General features: G+C 48.9%; 1 protein-coding gene across 1 annotated transcript; it reads left to right on the plus strand.

The window, feature by feature from the left end:
* Positions 1 to 8,722: 8,722 nt before the first annotated feature.
* LOC120695317 (chaperone protein DnaJ-like) lies at positions 8,723 to 15,185 on the plus strand. The gene is made up of 2 exons (XM_039978599.1): positions 8,723 to 9,101; positions 15,100 to 15,185. Exons 1-2 carry the CDS (start codon positions 8,723 to 8,725, stop codon positions 15,183 to 15,185), a joined length of 465 nt encoding a protein of 154 aa, XP_039834533.1.
* Positions 15,186 to 15,498: the final 313 nt, after the last annotated feature.

The following is a 15,498-nucleotide window of genomic DNA, read 5'->3' on the forward strand; positions in this document are numbered from 1 at the left end:
GGGCAGTATGGCCGGGCTAGAGCTGGTACTCCTGGCTCGAATCTGCGCGAGAGTAGGAGTACTGGCAGGTGTCAATCAAGCTGTCTCCAATCCAGTACCGGCCATGCTTCTTCCCTCCTCCCACCCTCATCACGACTTCTGCATCAATTGGCTCCGTGCTCGGATCAAAGTCCGGCCCATTCACCTCTGTTGCCATCGAGTTGTACTCACTGAGGCGACTGTGGACAGTCGCGTTGCTGTACGCTTATGCGGGGTCCGCCGGGTTGTAGTTGACATCCGATGTCGGCTTCCCTTTGTGGGCCAAAGCCCACGCCTTGATCGGGGGGCAAGACTCGCCTCCATGTGAGGCCGACTGTGAAAAAAGAAATATGATTACAAATTGTGTACGGTTGAGCGTTAAAATGAAGAAATGAATTCACTTACCCATCTGGCCGCGTACTGTCGTAGGTGACTGTTGCCCTGATGGTGCGGTGCACCTGGCATCATCAAATGCCGCTGCCGGCAAGACTCGTGCATCTCCACCCAACCTTCCGCATACCACCTGTCGATTATCATGTCCCAGCACTGTTCATTCCCGGCTAACCACCAAGGAATCACCTGCAGGTCATACATGACATATAAGAAGATCAACTGTAGCGTACTTCATTTTAGTAAAAGTCAATATTAATAATATTATATATTTACCCTCATATATTGTTCCCGAGTTAGCCTGAGGTTTCGCACAGCCCCTTTGTTGGTCTTCCCTTTTTCGATGCGACGTTTGTAATCACAGTTGGCCTGGATGCGCGCCTCGTAGAGCATATCCGCCACTAGCTTGTGACAGGCTGTGTTTGCCACCTCGCGTGCCACGGTCATCATTCCCTCCTCGCACCTGTAGAAATCCTGCACATGATGATGAACGAAGCCATTATATCAAGAATGTCCAATTAATGAGATGTATTGACAATTATAGCGCATACAAGACTTACCCACAGTTCCTGCAACACCCGCTCTGCCTTGCTCCCAAAGCACCTGCCTTCCCGTTCCGGTCTATCGATGGCTTGGATGTAGTGCTCCCAAGACGACGCCGGCTGAAGACGGCCATCAATCTCGATGCATCCAGGGTAGTGGTCCTTGCAAAGCAGGCCCAGAATGCCATTGGGGATGCGTTTGTGAACACCTAGAACGACGATTACAAAATTTCTTCCAAAAATATTTGTGTAAAATTGGAATTGAAATATATAAGTACGAAACGTAATGAAATAAGTTAAAGTTACTTACCTTTTACCGTCCAGCCGAATAATCGGCCATTTCTCGAGCGGTATAGGTCAGTTCGGGAGACGAGCGGGGCCTCGCATCCAGACGGCAGGTATGTCTCCTGCCACCCCTCCCTGGTCGTCGTCCTCCTCACTAGAGGCCTCTCCTCCTCCTCCTGCTCCTGCTCCTGCTGCTGCTGGTCTTGCTCCTGGTCCTGCTCCTCCTGCTGCTGCGGCGGCTCCTCCTCGTCCTCAGGGGAGGGTGACCTCGCGCGAGGCCCCGTCGTCCTCCTGCTACTCCTGCCGCTCCTCCTCGTCGTCTGTGACGTGCCGGCGTCCTCATCTAGTGGAGGCACCGATGAACTTGCCCCACCCCTCCTCCTCCTCGTCCTCCCTCCAGCCATCTGGGAGGACTCACCTCTCCCAGCAACTCTGCGCTAGCACGGCCTCCAATGACTGCATCATAACTCCGCCGCGCCCCACCATCTTTGATCTATCACCTGAAATTAAAAGGGGCAAACCAATCAGAATAATATTTAGAAATTAATTAATGCAAGTAGTAAACATAATCCGAACATGTATTACAAATTAATTATTGTAAGTAGTAAAAACAAACATAATTAGAACAAGTGAAAAACTGATATAATTGTTGCAAATACGGATCTTACATGTATTAGAAATACTCTTCAAGATCGGAAATTAGCTGGATCGTAAGTCTCATCATCGCTATCACGTCCGTCGATATCATCAACGGCATGCTCCAAAGGAGGAACGCTTTCATCATCATTGTCATTGCCTAAACGTAATCGCTCAAGTAATTCCAAGTCCTTCGCATTATGAACCTCATCCCCGGCATCCTCGTGAACAAAACTTTCATTGTCTACTTCCATTCCGATTGCTTTGGTTAAATCTAATTGGAAACTCCCTTGTAGCCCATCTTCTTGAAAGAACTCTCCTGTATATGTGTTTGGGTCTATGTTGTAATCTTCATTGTTCGGGACAGGTAGTTTACCGTGAGGGGACACCTTATACACAACATCCCAACCCTTGAGACTATTGTCGGTTTTGCACGGGTATGACAGATAATAAACTTGTGTCCCCTGTTGAGCTACAACATACACATCGTCTCCTGGGTACACGGATGACCGCTGAATTTCGACTAGCCCAATATTCGGGGTACGTCTCACAGCTTGAGGATCAAACCAATGACATTTAAATATGACAGGTTTCAGAGGTACGAACCCATGAAACGACAGTTCGTATATTTCTTCAAGTGTTCCGTAGTACTCAAGCCCATCATCTCCTGGCGTGAAAACTCCGGTATTTGTTGTTCTTCGATTGGGCCGAATCTGCTCGTGCTTTGTTGTATGAAAGCGATATCCATTCACGTCATAAGCTCCAAACAACTTGACCCTATAGGCACAGCCATTGGCAACCTGCCGCAACTCGGCACTCATCGACGCATCATTTTGTGCATGCAAGTTCGTCATATTATTCGCACATACGAGCAACTTGTAATGTCATATACTACAAACGAGCAGAATTGGACATTACCATCTGTTTGAACCAAGAAATGAAATCAGGACTTCCATTTCCCGCGCCCTGTCTAACTAGGGTCTCAGTTTCATGGAGGCTAGGCGCCCTTGATCGACGCCAGAATTGCATATGAAATTCTATATACAAAAGACGAATGATAGGGTTGGATGCAGAAAAGGGAAATGACTTGTGAACTAAATGAATGCTGAGAACTTACTCTATCTAGGGCAAAACTTCGGAAAGATTGGTCAACACATATAGCATGATAGCACGCCACTCTTGAATATCCAAGGTCTTGATGGTTGCAGCACTTGCACTTCCGAGTTGGCCTCGGAAAAGACTCAGGGTGGAGTTAGATTCCGCAGTATTGTAACAAGGGAGTGGATTGAGGTCGCAAGGAAGGTTGTCAGCATAGTATTTTGATGTGAAGTTTGATACCTCCTCCAGAATATATGCCTCTGCGATGGAAGCTTCAATTTTGCATTTATTTTTACATTTAGTTCTAAGTATCTTTTGACATCTCTCAATTGAATAGCACCAACGGTGCTGCACGGGCCCACCCATGCGTGCCTCGTACGGGAGGTGCAAAATCATATGCTGCATCGGATTGAAGAAGCCGGGTGGAAAAATCTTCTCCAGCTTACATAGCAACATAGGCGCCATTATTTCCATTTCTTCAACTACTTTTAGAGATAACTCCTTAGCACAAAGCTGGCGGAAGAAAAGCTCAACTCTGCCAGCACTTGCCAGATTTGATCAGGGAGGTAGCCTCTAACCATAACTGGAAGTAGCCACTCGATCCATATATGGTAGTCATGACTCTTGAGCCCGTTGATTCGCATAGTGGTCAAGTTCACTCCCCTTCTCAGATTCACCGCATACCCATCAGGGAACATCAAGGTTTGTAACCATTCTAGGACTTGTCTCCTCTGGGGCCTCGTCATAACGAAATCGGCCTTAGGCTTTCTCCACGCCTTGCCTGATCTGGGAGGCCTCATTTCTAGCTTTGGTCTATTGCATAACGTTGCATGATCCACTCTGGCCTTAACATTATCCTTTGTCTTATCTGAAATGTCCATGATTGTTCCGAACAATGCCTCGCCGACATTCTTTTCGGAGTGCATCATATCAATGTTATGTGGAAGAAGAAGGTCAGCCATATAGGGGAGACTCCACAAGCCCGACTTCTGCGTCCAAGCATGTTGCTCACCATATCCCACAAAACCCCCACCTTCAGCATTGATCACGAGACCATCTAATTGAGCACGAATGTCAGGCACCCGTCATCATCTGCGGTGGATGGTATTTAACTTCAACACCTTTTGTAAAGTTCTTCTTATCTCGTCTGAATGGATGGTCAAGAGGTAGGAATTGTCGATGTTTGTCGAACGAAGAATACTTGCCACCCTTCCGCAACCAAATGAACATCAATGCTTCCTTGCGTACTGGACAAGGGAACTTCCCGTGGACACACCAGCCACAGAATATCCCATACGCCGGCAGATCATGCAAGGAATAGTGGTACCAAACATACATTCTGAAGTTTGACTTTGTAGCTCGATCGTATGTCCAAACCCCATCGTCCCAAGCACGGAGCAAATCGTCAATCTGGGGCTCCATGTACACACTCATATTATTTCTAGGGTGTCCAGGAATTATCAACGACAATAATATATTCTTTCGTTGAAAAATAACGCCAGGTGGGAGATTCAAGTGGGATAACGAACACGGGCCAACAAGTGTAAGGGGCAGCCGACATTCCATAGGGATTGAAGCCATCTGTCGCCAGCGCAACACGTACATTACGAGCCTCCAAAGCTTTGTGATGATGAATCCCGTCGAAATGGGTCCATGATTGAGCATCGGATGGATGCACAAGCTTATCAGGATTGTAAAGAGTTCCCATTTTGTGCCATGTCATCTGCTTCGCGGATTCCTCGGTCATGAACAGACGTTGGATTCTTGGTATGGGCGGCATGTACCGTAGGACTTTCATGGGGACCGCGAGCTGCCTCTTCTGACCATCACCAGAGTCTACCTCCACGAACTGAGAGGATTCACACTTTGGACAGTACTTTGCTTCAGCGTGTTCTTTCCTAAATAAGATGCATCCCTTGGGACAAGCATGTATCGTTCATATGGCATCTTCAGTGCACGAAGGAGTTTATGTGCCTCATACATGCTCTTTGGAAGAATGTGCCCTTCTGGAAGCATGCTGCCAATAACTTGTAACATAACATCAAAGGCGTCTCGACTCAAGGTAAATTGGGACTTCATGGCCATTAGGCGGCCAATGTCATCCAATTGTGAAACCTTGGTATGACCGTGAAGGGGTTGCTGGGCTGCAGCCAACATGTCATAGTACGCCTTCGTGGTTGCCTCTGGCTCCTCCTCCCTACGTCCTTCATCAAAATGTGCTTCATGAAAGTCATCTAACATGTCTGCAACCCCGGCATCAGCGTCATGTTCTTCGATGCGTTGCCTAACAACTTCGTCTCTCATACTATTATCTTCGCCATGGTAGGTCCACCGGGTATAATTTCTCGTAAATCCATAATTGCAAAGATAATTCGTCATGACTTCGCGTGTTTGTCAACGCGTGTTTGCACATTTGTTGCACGGACACCAGGTGGTATTGCCTCCTTTGAGCTTTGCAAATGCTCCGTCCAAGAAAGCCTCGGTCTTGTCAATCCACTCCCCGGACAACTGACCCCCACATTTCCATCCAGTATACATCCACGCACAGTCATCCATTCTCTATCATATCAATGAGTAATATAATATAAAAGATCATCTTTGCATCTACACGATGTCTACCATTTCTAATAGGTTAAGATAGGTCCTAATCCCACCCGAGAGGAAGCGTAGCTGTGGTTGGTTCTCATGCTCTACACCGATCCGAGGCAGAATTTCGGCAGCACCTCCCCGCTATTCTCCAAATACATGTCCCTAAAAAGGAGATTGTGTATCCGGAGAACAACGAGGAGATGATGCCGAGACTCCATCTCGGATCGGCGTAGACCATGAGAACTAACTCCATCTACGCACCCTATCGGGCTGTCCAAAAAACATGGACAATTCGAAACAGATACGGTCATACATATGCAAAGATTTGCATATTTCGAACCGTATCTCCTTCGAACGAGAGATGCCTAACTTGGTTAAAGGAACTACGAACAAGAGACGGAGCGAGGGGCCTTTCGCACGTGCTCACCTAGGGCTTGATGGCGGGCGAGGCGATGACGCGCATGTCGGTGCAGACGGATTGCGTCACGGCTCTACGACGGCGTGCCACTTGACACTAGGCTCTCCTGCAAAAAAAAATGACTACAATTGTGTCACTTCAAAATGTCGGCAGCAACTACGATTCTCTACAATTCGGCAACCAATTGACAATCTCTACAATTCTACGCAGCAGATATGAATAGGATGAAGTAAATCTGCTAGGGCGACTAGGCCGAACCTTCCTCCCCGTGGGCAGGGGCACAACGACGGCGGCCAGGACGACGACGGCTTCGACGCGGCGGAGAGTGCCGAGGACCTGCTCAGGCCGAGGCAGCCAGGCACGGCACGGCGAGGCATCGGAGAGGGCCGAGGACCTGTTCAGGCTGAGACAGCCAAGCACGGCACGGCGAGGCGTCGGAGAGGCCGGCCGCGGCCGCCGCTGCGGTGGGCCGGGGTGGCGCCGAGGGTGGTGGGCAGGTGCTGCGCGGTCGGGGCGCGCGGCGGGCCTCGCGCCGCGGGACGGCGTGGCGGGGTGGGCCGGGTGGAGGCGTGGCGGGTCAGTGGCACCGGCCTCCAGGCTGTGGCCCGCCTGGCCGTGCGCCGTGGGCGGGTGGCGGTGGCTCGGTGTGGGCAGCGGCTCGGCGTGGGCGCGGCGTGGTGGTGGCACCGGCCTCCCGCGCGCACGGCGCAGGGACGACGGCCCGGCTGTGGCCCGCCTGGCTGTGCGCCGTGGACGTGGGCGACGCCTCAACGTGGCGGTGGCTCGGCGTGGGCGGGTGGCCGCGGCGAGGAAGCGAGCTAGCGGCGAGGAGGCGACGGCGGCATGGCGAGGCGAGGCGCGGGTGGAGGCGGGCGCGGGTGGAGGCGTGAGCGTGTGGCAGTGTGTGTGCGCGGTCGGGAGCCGCACAATGGCTAAGTCCATGGGGGACTTCTTTGTCGTGTGCCCAGATCCAGGGAACATGGCAAAGTAAGGGTTTGTCGTGTGCCCCAATCCAAAGCACACGGCAAAGGAGGGGTTTGCCGTGTGCCCCGATCCAAAGCACACGTCAAAGTTTTTTTACCCTAATTTGAGTTTTTATGAACTAATTAATTATTAAAGGTAGTTTTATAATATTTTATCGAATGAACATTAAAAATACGTTGCCAAAAACACTAAAAAAATCATGTTTCATGATTCTAAGAAAAAAATTGTATTATTTCATGCGTTTCAAATTGTATCACCCAAAGCATATTTCCATAACGTTGAACCAAATATGATTTAACATAATTCTAAAACTTCTTTTTTCCCAAAGTTCATAAACATTAAATGTTTGATGAGGTCTTCGAAAAAATCCATAATTTCATGTACATATAGCTCAATTTTAATGTATACCAACATGATATAGTATAATAGCAAAAAAATTGAAATTAATAAGTAGGTGCGAAAAATCACCAAAATTTTGCAATAAGAAAAAAAAGCTGGGCATTGCATCTAGAAAAAGTTTTGAAGTGAAAATATTATTGGACCATCATTTTGACTCGAAATATGAACAATTTCTTCTCGACACTATGGATCTTCACCGGATATGCTTCACTCAGTAAGGAGCGTATGTCAAACTTTCGCGAAACCTTCTCCATTTTTTATCATAGCCTCCGCACAGTAAAATATGGTATCACGATCAATTTTATGATTTTTAGACTTTATATGTTATTTATAAAAATTTAAAACGATTCGCCCTCATGTTACTGGTCATGGTTCGGGAAAACAAAACTCAATATTGCCTCTCATTTCATGGATACGACCTCAGATTTGACTCAACGACATGAATATGATTTTTGATGAATTTTAATCTATTAATCAAATCATTAGCAGTTCAAATTGGACTTAATTCCAAAAAATATGTTTACTGAAAATAAATAACTAAATATAGCACAGAGATAAGAAAAAAATACTATATGTTAACATCAAGTACCAAATGTAATAAGTGTATATCTGAAAAATTTTGTATTGCCAAATCACAGTTTTGAAAATTACTTTGCCGTGTGCTTGGGCAGAGACACATGGCAAAGTAAATATGCACACGGCAACACATTTGGTTTGCCGAGTGCCTTGTGGGACACACGGCAAATGTTACGGCATCCTGGCAGCCGTTACGTTTTCAAGTGTTTGCTGTGTGTCGTGCACGTAGCACACGGCAAAACCTGGAATTTGTCGTGTGTATTATTTTGTCGTGTGTTTTTTTACCAATGACACGGCAAACAGATCGATCGATCCTTGCCCGCGGTTTCGCTTCCATGTGTCTGCGGTTCAAGTTTTAGCAACCCGAATGGCATGATGCATAGTAAATACCTGCTCCTTCGTTGTCCGATCTTCTCCCAAAAACCTTTTTTTTTAGTTTTGACCACGCCTGCATCTTGTTTTTGCCGTCTCCATCACAGTAACAGTAATTAAACTCAGTACGTTAAACTCAAACATTTCACGGATCCGTCCCGCCACAGCTGGTGGATCGACGATGGCGACGTTCGCAGCCACCCGTGCAAAACGCGTAACACCGGGTCCGCCTCGTTTTTCTCGTCCCCTGGCCGGACCTCCGGGCCAACGGCTACATAAACTCACGCCATTGCCACAGCAGCTTGCTAGCTCGATCTCGGCCATCTCATCAATCACCTAGCTTGGTTCGTAGGATCAGCTCACCTAGCTAGCTAGGCTGCCTTTTCAAAAAAAAAAAAAAGCTAGCTAGGCTGCCATGAGCACCAGCTGCAGCACCATGCCAGCCTCCGCGGCGAGATTCGCCGGGAAGATCAATATCCGGAGGAGGCACTGCAAGGTGGAGGCCGTGGCGACGACGTCGGCGAGAGGAGCTCGTCGTGCCTGCTCGGAGGGCAGCGCGAAGGACTACTACAAGGTGCTGTCGCTGGAGCACTCGGCGGCCGTCGGCGCGGAGGAGATCAGGCGCGCGTACCGGCAGCTGGCGCGGCGCTACCACCCCGACGTGTGCCCGCCGTCGCGCCGCGCCGAGTCCACGGAGCGCTTCCTCGAGCTGCGGCGGGCGTACGAGACGCTCGCCGACCCGGCGCAGAGGGTGCGGTACGACGCCGAGATGAGGGCCGGCGGGGAGGAGGACGGCGAGGCGGCGAGGCAGGGCGGCGGCGAGTTCCCGAGGGACGTGTGGGAGGCGCAGCTGGGCGCGCTGCGCGCGCGCTCCGAGCAGCGGCAGAACAGAAGGCGAGGAGTGGCGGCGTCCGATCCGCTGTTGGAAGGCCACTCGTGCGTTCGAAATGCTGAAATACTCAACGACCAGTTCATCATTTGAATAATGCAGCTGGCCCTTAATTAGATAGACACGTTGCAGATAGCATTCGATGCACCAGAAGTGTTTGTTAAGGAACACATGAATGTGATGGAGAAACAATTTGGTTTGGGAGTGTGGATTTTATGAACACGGGGTCAGATGCCCACGCAGCAATCCAACCGTTCGTGTGTGGTGTGCGTGGAGATGCATGAAGTTTTCATTAACGCTAACCTTTCAAATATATTACCACAAACGATATAGAGTGTACGGCGCGGCAGTGGGCTTTATTTCGAAACTTCATCGTGCTTTTTCACCCACTATGGCTAGTGGCGGCACAGGATGGCTCATGCTGCTAGTGGCGGCACAGGATGGCATGTGCCATGAGCAACTTAAGCTCAGCGTGTCAAGATTATGCAATGCAATAAAAATGAATTTACCGATATTCCGCAAGCACATTGGACATATATGGAGTTTATTTTCAAACAAGGTACACATCTTGTTATATTGACTAAAAATGAAGGTTGATGACATTAGAAAAAAGGGGGGCAAGGCATAAACTGCAAGAAGCTACAAACCGGTTTTAGAACATCAAGAGCAGTTGAGGATAGAAAAAGGACCATCAGCACCGGTTGAAAGTGAGCTTAGGTACCGGTTTTGCAACCGGTACTAACAAACCGAGACCAATGTGGTCTACCTAGAACATCGGGTAAATCACCCGGTGCCTAAGGTCTCCTTTGCAACCGGTTGGCTAGCAACCGGTAGCAATAGCCGCCAGCCCGTTCCACTCGCATCTCTCCCGTTCCTGGTATCCTCTCCCATTACACTCGCATCCCTCACCGTTAGCAACAATCATTCAAAGAACTCAACCACAAAATACTGAATCGACCAATACAAAATCAATAGATCCCAAAAATCATTCAAAGAATCGTTTACAAAATTGATACAAAATCAATAGATCCCAAAATTGATACATCCCAAACTCCTCCTTGCGCGAGCCGCAACGCTGGGCTTCAGTGGTGCTCCGGCGCGGCAGGGTCGTCCTCCTTCTCAACTTCGTGGCGAGGTCGACGGCAGGCGACAAGCAGCAAGAGGAAGAAAAGTGCCTTAGATCCCATGGTGACCAGCCTGCCTGCCTGCACGGGACGATAAATCAAATCGAATCGAGCAGCAAGTGGAGCAAGAGGAAGATGAAACCATAAAACAAATCGAATCGAGAGAATCAGCAAGGAACGGAACGAGAGAATCAGCAAGGAACAGAAGCAATATAATCAAATCGATAAAAAGGGGCGGGGGCGGAAGGGATTCGGCTGCCTGCAGCTTGCTATCCTTGTCGGCTTGGCAATGCGTGCCGGATTGGATTGGATTTGGAGTCCTGCCGCCGGATCTTTAGGATGCAGGGGCGCTAGGGAGGTCAGAGGCCCCGCCGGGGAGAGGAATCGGGCGCCTCGCCGGGCCACCACGTTCCTCCCGCACCGGAGCCATCCGCCGCTCTGCCGGGCCTGCGCGCCCAGCCTCCACCGGATCCGCGCCTCCGCCAACGCGCGGCCACGCCGGGCTGCCGCTCCTTCCGCGCTGACGCGCGCCCTCGAGGCACGGCGACTCCAGAGGATGAGATGAGAGCTAGAAAAAAATGAGAGGGGTAGAGAGACGAGAGAGGGAGGACGGCCACGACTTAGAAATATCTAGACGCGAGAGGACATTGGGACATTGGTACCAGGTGGTTTTTTCCACCGGTGCCGAATCTCATCATTTGGTACCAGTGCGTGCTATCACCCGGGACTAAAAAGTGTCTCTTTTGTTAGTCTCGGGTTATGGCACGAGCCGGTGCCAATTCTTGATCATTGGCACCGGGTTGTGCCACGACCCAGTGCCAAAGGCTCTCCTGGACACTTGGTCCAAATCAAAAGTACCAGCTGCCGTTGCACCCGGTACGAGCATCAGTACCGGGTGCAACCGCAGGTGGTATTTTTGGTCTAGACCGATGGCCTGTTTTCTGGTAGTGTCCGCGCTTCTTAATAGATGCTGAGTCGCCATGGCAGCGCAAATCAATCAAGAGAAGCTGCATGAAGAGAACAAATATTCATTTTTCGACCAAAGGCATGAGAGAACAAATAATATTCATTCTTGTTAGTTCCTGCATTATTGAGCAACTCAGACCATAATCAGAATGATAGATATAATGACCTGCCACAATGGGAATTCCTGAGCCAACCTCTTTGCAAAAGAACCTTCACGGATAAGATAGTTTGTTAGTACGGAGTAACGTGTAGTTTGTTAGGCCTTTGTTTAGTTCGTGAAATTTTTCAACTGGGATTCTGTAGCACTTTCGTTGTTAGTATTTGACAATTAATGTCCAATTATGGCCTAATGAGATTTAAAAGATTCATCTCGTCGTTTATAGTTAAACTGTATAATTAGTTATTTTTTCAACTACATTTAATGCTCCATGCATACATCCGAAGATTCAACATAATGGGTACTGTAGGAAAAAAAATTGGAAATAAACGGTACGCTGTCCACAAGCAAAACATACAGGTATCAAGGTTTATTGCTCAAGTGCAAACTCATAACAAAATGTGAAATGCACCAATACATGATGGCAAATTACAGGCACGTACTGAGCACTATTCGTTTACCCCAATTTTTCTGCTCCCAAGGATGCCATGAAGGAGAACAGCTGTTCGTGGATCAGGTATTGATTTGTCGATAAATGAATTCCACTGTGCCTTGCCTCCTCGTGTTGCGAATGCTCCGCACTTCCTACAAACCAAGTACGAGGCCTTAGGCCATGTTTGGTTCCAAATAAGTTGCCTACTTATAAATCAGGTGACTTAAAACCAATGACTTATAAGTCAGGGGTGTTTAGTTGTTAAGTGACTTAAAAGATGTGGATCCCACACGGAAAAAAGGAGAACTTATAAATTTTAAGTTGGGGGTGGAGCTGCTTAAAACTTATAAGTTGAGGTGACTTATAAGTTAGGGTTGTTTAGCAAATTAAGTCATTTTTTCACTTTTTAGCTTATAAGTAGATGATTTATTTGGAACCAAACATAGCCTTAGTATAGTTCGGCCACGTTTAATTTGGCAATACTGTGCATAGTGAAGTTAGTGCTCGTACAGTTTGGCAACGACGACGACGCATAGTTCCACCACTACCGGAAACCTCCAGTATGTCGTGCGGAAAATACTTTGCCGTGTGCCAAAACTCGGGTACACGGCAAACCTCACATTTGCCGTGTGCCAAAAGAAAGAGCACACGGCAAATAATTGGCACACGGCAAATATTTTTTTTGCCGTATGTCAGGATAAAAAAACACACGGCAAACACACGGCAAAGGTGTACATTTGCCGTGTGCTGCTTAATAAAGCACACGGCAAAGAAGCCTTATTTGCCGTGTGCCTAGGCTATTACACACGGCAATCATTTGGCACACGGTGAAATTATGAAAAAAAAATAGATTTTGCACTCCCAATTTTTTTGTGCTATACATATATAGTGTATTGTACTCCGTCTTTAAATTTGATATATTTCTCGTTATTTTTGATATATTAAGTAATTTAATTTCTTTAATCGATATTTTGGGGTTGAATTGGAAGTGTTTTGAATAGTGGAGTATAATGGATAAAAAAATGATCTTTATGTTATAGAGTGCAATGTGATGACGTAAGCCAGAATTAGAAGTAGATTTTGAACATCTTGCTCGCGAGCCATGCTCAGAACTGTTTGAAAGATTCGTTATAAAATTCCATTAAAAACAAACAAATTCTGAAAATCATGAAAGTTGTCATGGTATCATGATTTCAAGCATGGAGATGATGGAAAAATTTTAGGAATGTTTTGCAAAAGTTTAGACGTACGCTTGTTATAAATCGAAACATCTCCGGAGAAGTTCCGTAGAGTTGAGAAGGAATCGATTAAATTTGGACAAAACGTTACTAACGAATTGGCGGTTGACTTTAAAACTTTTTGTGTTTGCAAAAAACAACATAGGTCCTTTAATGCCAAATTTTTGTTAATTTTCGGATAAGTGGTATATTTATAATTTTTTTTGCAATTAAATATTTGTTTGAAACACATGTAATAATAGCAATATCGAAATAAAACAAGAATTGTCCAATCACTTTAGCAATGTAATGAGAAAATGTGATAAAGTTTTAAACATTAAATAGAATACCAAAGCGACTTAAAACAAAAATTGAAAAGAAAATGTTTCAAATTTTGAAATGAAATATTGAGAAAATGTTTGCCGTGTGCCTTTGGCCCGGCACACGGAAAACTGGTGCCGCACCGCGGGCCGCGCACGCACGATGCCGTGTCCGCTCACCCGCCCAACCGCCGCGGCCCGCCGCCCGCCGCCGTGCCGACCCACTCCGGCCTGGCCCGCCGCTGCCTTGGCCCTTTGCCGTGGGCCGGATCGGGGCACATGGCAAATGCGCCCCCTTTGCCGTGTGTCGGATCGGGTGGCACACGGCAAAAGGGGCAACCCCCACTTAGCCATTTTTGGCCACCCATTCGGACATGGCGCTCACCCGTTTCGAACTGCTGCGCTGCTAGCTGCCACCCCGCACCCTCTTCACCGCCACCCTGGTCACCAGCCGCCGGCGCCGCCCCCTGACACCGCCGACCGCCCGCCGAGCCCTCCCCGCCGCCACCCCGCTCACCCGGTGCCGGCGCTGCCCCTTGCTAATGACTCCCGCCCGCCACGCCATCCCAGCCACCCCGCCTCCGCGCCGGCCCCGGTCGGCGCGTCCGCCATGCCGGCGTCCCGGCCACCCCCGCCACGCCCCGGCCCACGCGCAGACGGGCTCGGCAAGCCCCAGTCAGCGCGTCCGCCATATGCCGGCGTCCCGGCCACCCCCGCCCCGGCCCGCGCGCTGGGGGCCGTCCACCACGCCTCCTCTCCGTTCCCAACCGGCCCTCATAGACGCGGCCGCCAGGCAGGCGGGCTGGGCAGGCTGACGGCGCCGGCCTCCCCCACCCCGGCCCGCACGCCAGGCCATCCACCCTGCCTCCACGCCGCTCCCGGCCGCCCCCAGTCGACGTCGCCGCCCTACACCTGCGCGCGTCGCCCACGCCCTCCACCGGCTTGCACTGCGCGAGCAACCGGCGTACCATGCCCACGCCGCCGGGCTCGCCACGCCAACGGAGCCGGCCACGCCCGCCACGTCCCACGCGCCGGACACCCTCCACCGGCCTCCACTGCGCTCACCACGCCTCCACGCCGGCGCGCTCGGCATGCTCGCTCGCCGCTGCTGCCCGGGCTCGCCACACGGCCGCACTCGCCATGCTCGCCATCGAGTCCTAGGTGAACTTGCTTAGTGGAACTTGCTCAACTAATTTTTGTCATGACAAAATGCATTAAATCAATATAATTGACACATGTTTTTTTGCAGGAGAGGCTATTGCACCATCCTCGAGTCGTTCATTATGCGTCTCTGCCTAGCACGCCGTCGAGCCCTAGGTGAGCATGTGAAAAAGGCCTTCGCTCCTTCTCATGTTCTTAGTACATTACATAATATAGTTGCCCGTGATGATATAAATTGATACCTAGATTTGTTCTGGGTAACATATGATGATTTTGAGATTGTGGTTGTATTCAGTGTGTTGTGTAGTTATATGTTTGTCATGATTGTCATCAAACCATGGATGTGTCACATGGTTTCATGTCTATTATGAACCCCTTTTTATTGAGATGATTTCTCCTGCCGCAAGTTCAAGATCAAATGAAATGAAACATATTTGAGGCAAAACACTAGTTCAATGCTTTTTATTGAGTTGATCAAAAGTAATATGTTGCTGACTATAATCTGACAAATGTTTTTTTTTGCAGGAGCCGAGCACCGCCTCCTAATTCCCGTCGGGGGCCTCCGCCACCAGGCCACTTGTGGCACCCACCTCAGTTTCCAGGACGTATAGCAAGGTGAGGCATACAAGACTCCTCTTTTCGTACCGCATGTTCGTATATCACGTAACCTAGTTAGGTGTCTCCCGTTCGAAATAGATACGGATGTAAATATACAGAACTTTGCATATTTTTTACCGTATCTATTTTGAATTGTCCACGTGTTTTGGACAGCCCGAGGATGCGTAGATGGGGTTAGTTTCCATAGTCTACTCCCATTCGAGACAGAGTATTAGGATCATTTCCCCGTTGTTCTCCGGATACGCAATCTCTTTTCCGGGACGTGTATTTGGAGAATAGCGGGGAAATGCTGCCGAAATTATGTCC

The sequence above is a fragment of the Panicum virgatum genome, chromosome 2K (genome assembly GCF_016808335.1).
Source record: "Panicum virgatum strain AP13 chromosome 2K, P.virgatum_v5, whole genome shotgun sequence".
In the NCBI taxonomy this organism is placed as follows: Eukaryota; Viridiplantae; Streptophyta; class Magnoliopsida; order Poales; family Poaceae; genus Panicum; species Panicum virgatum.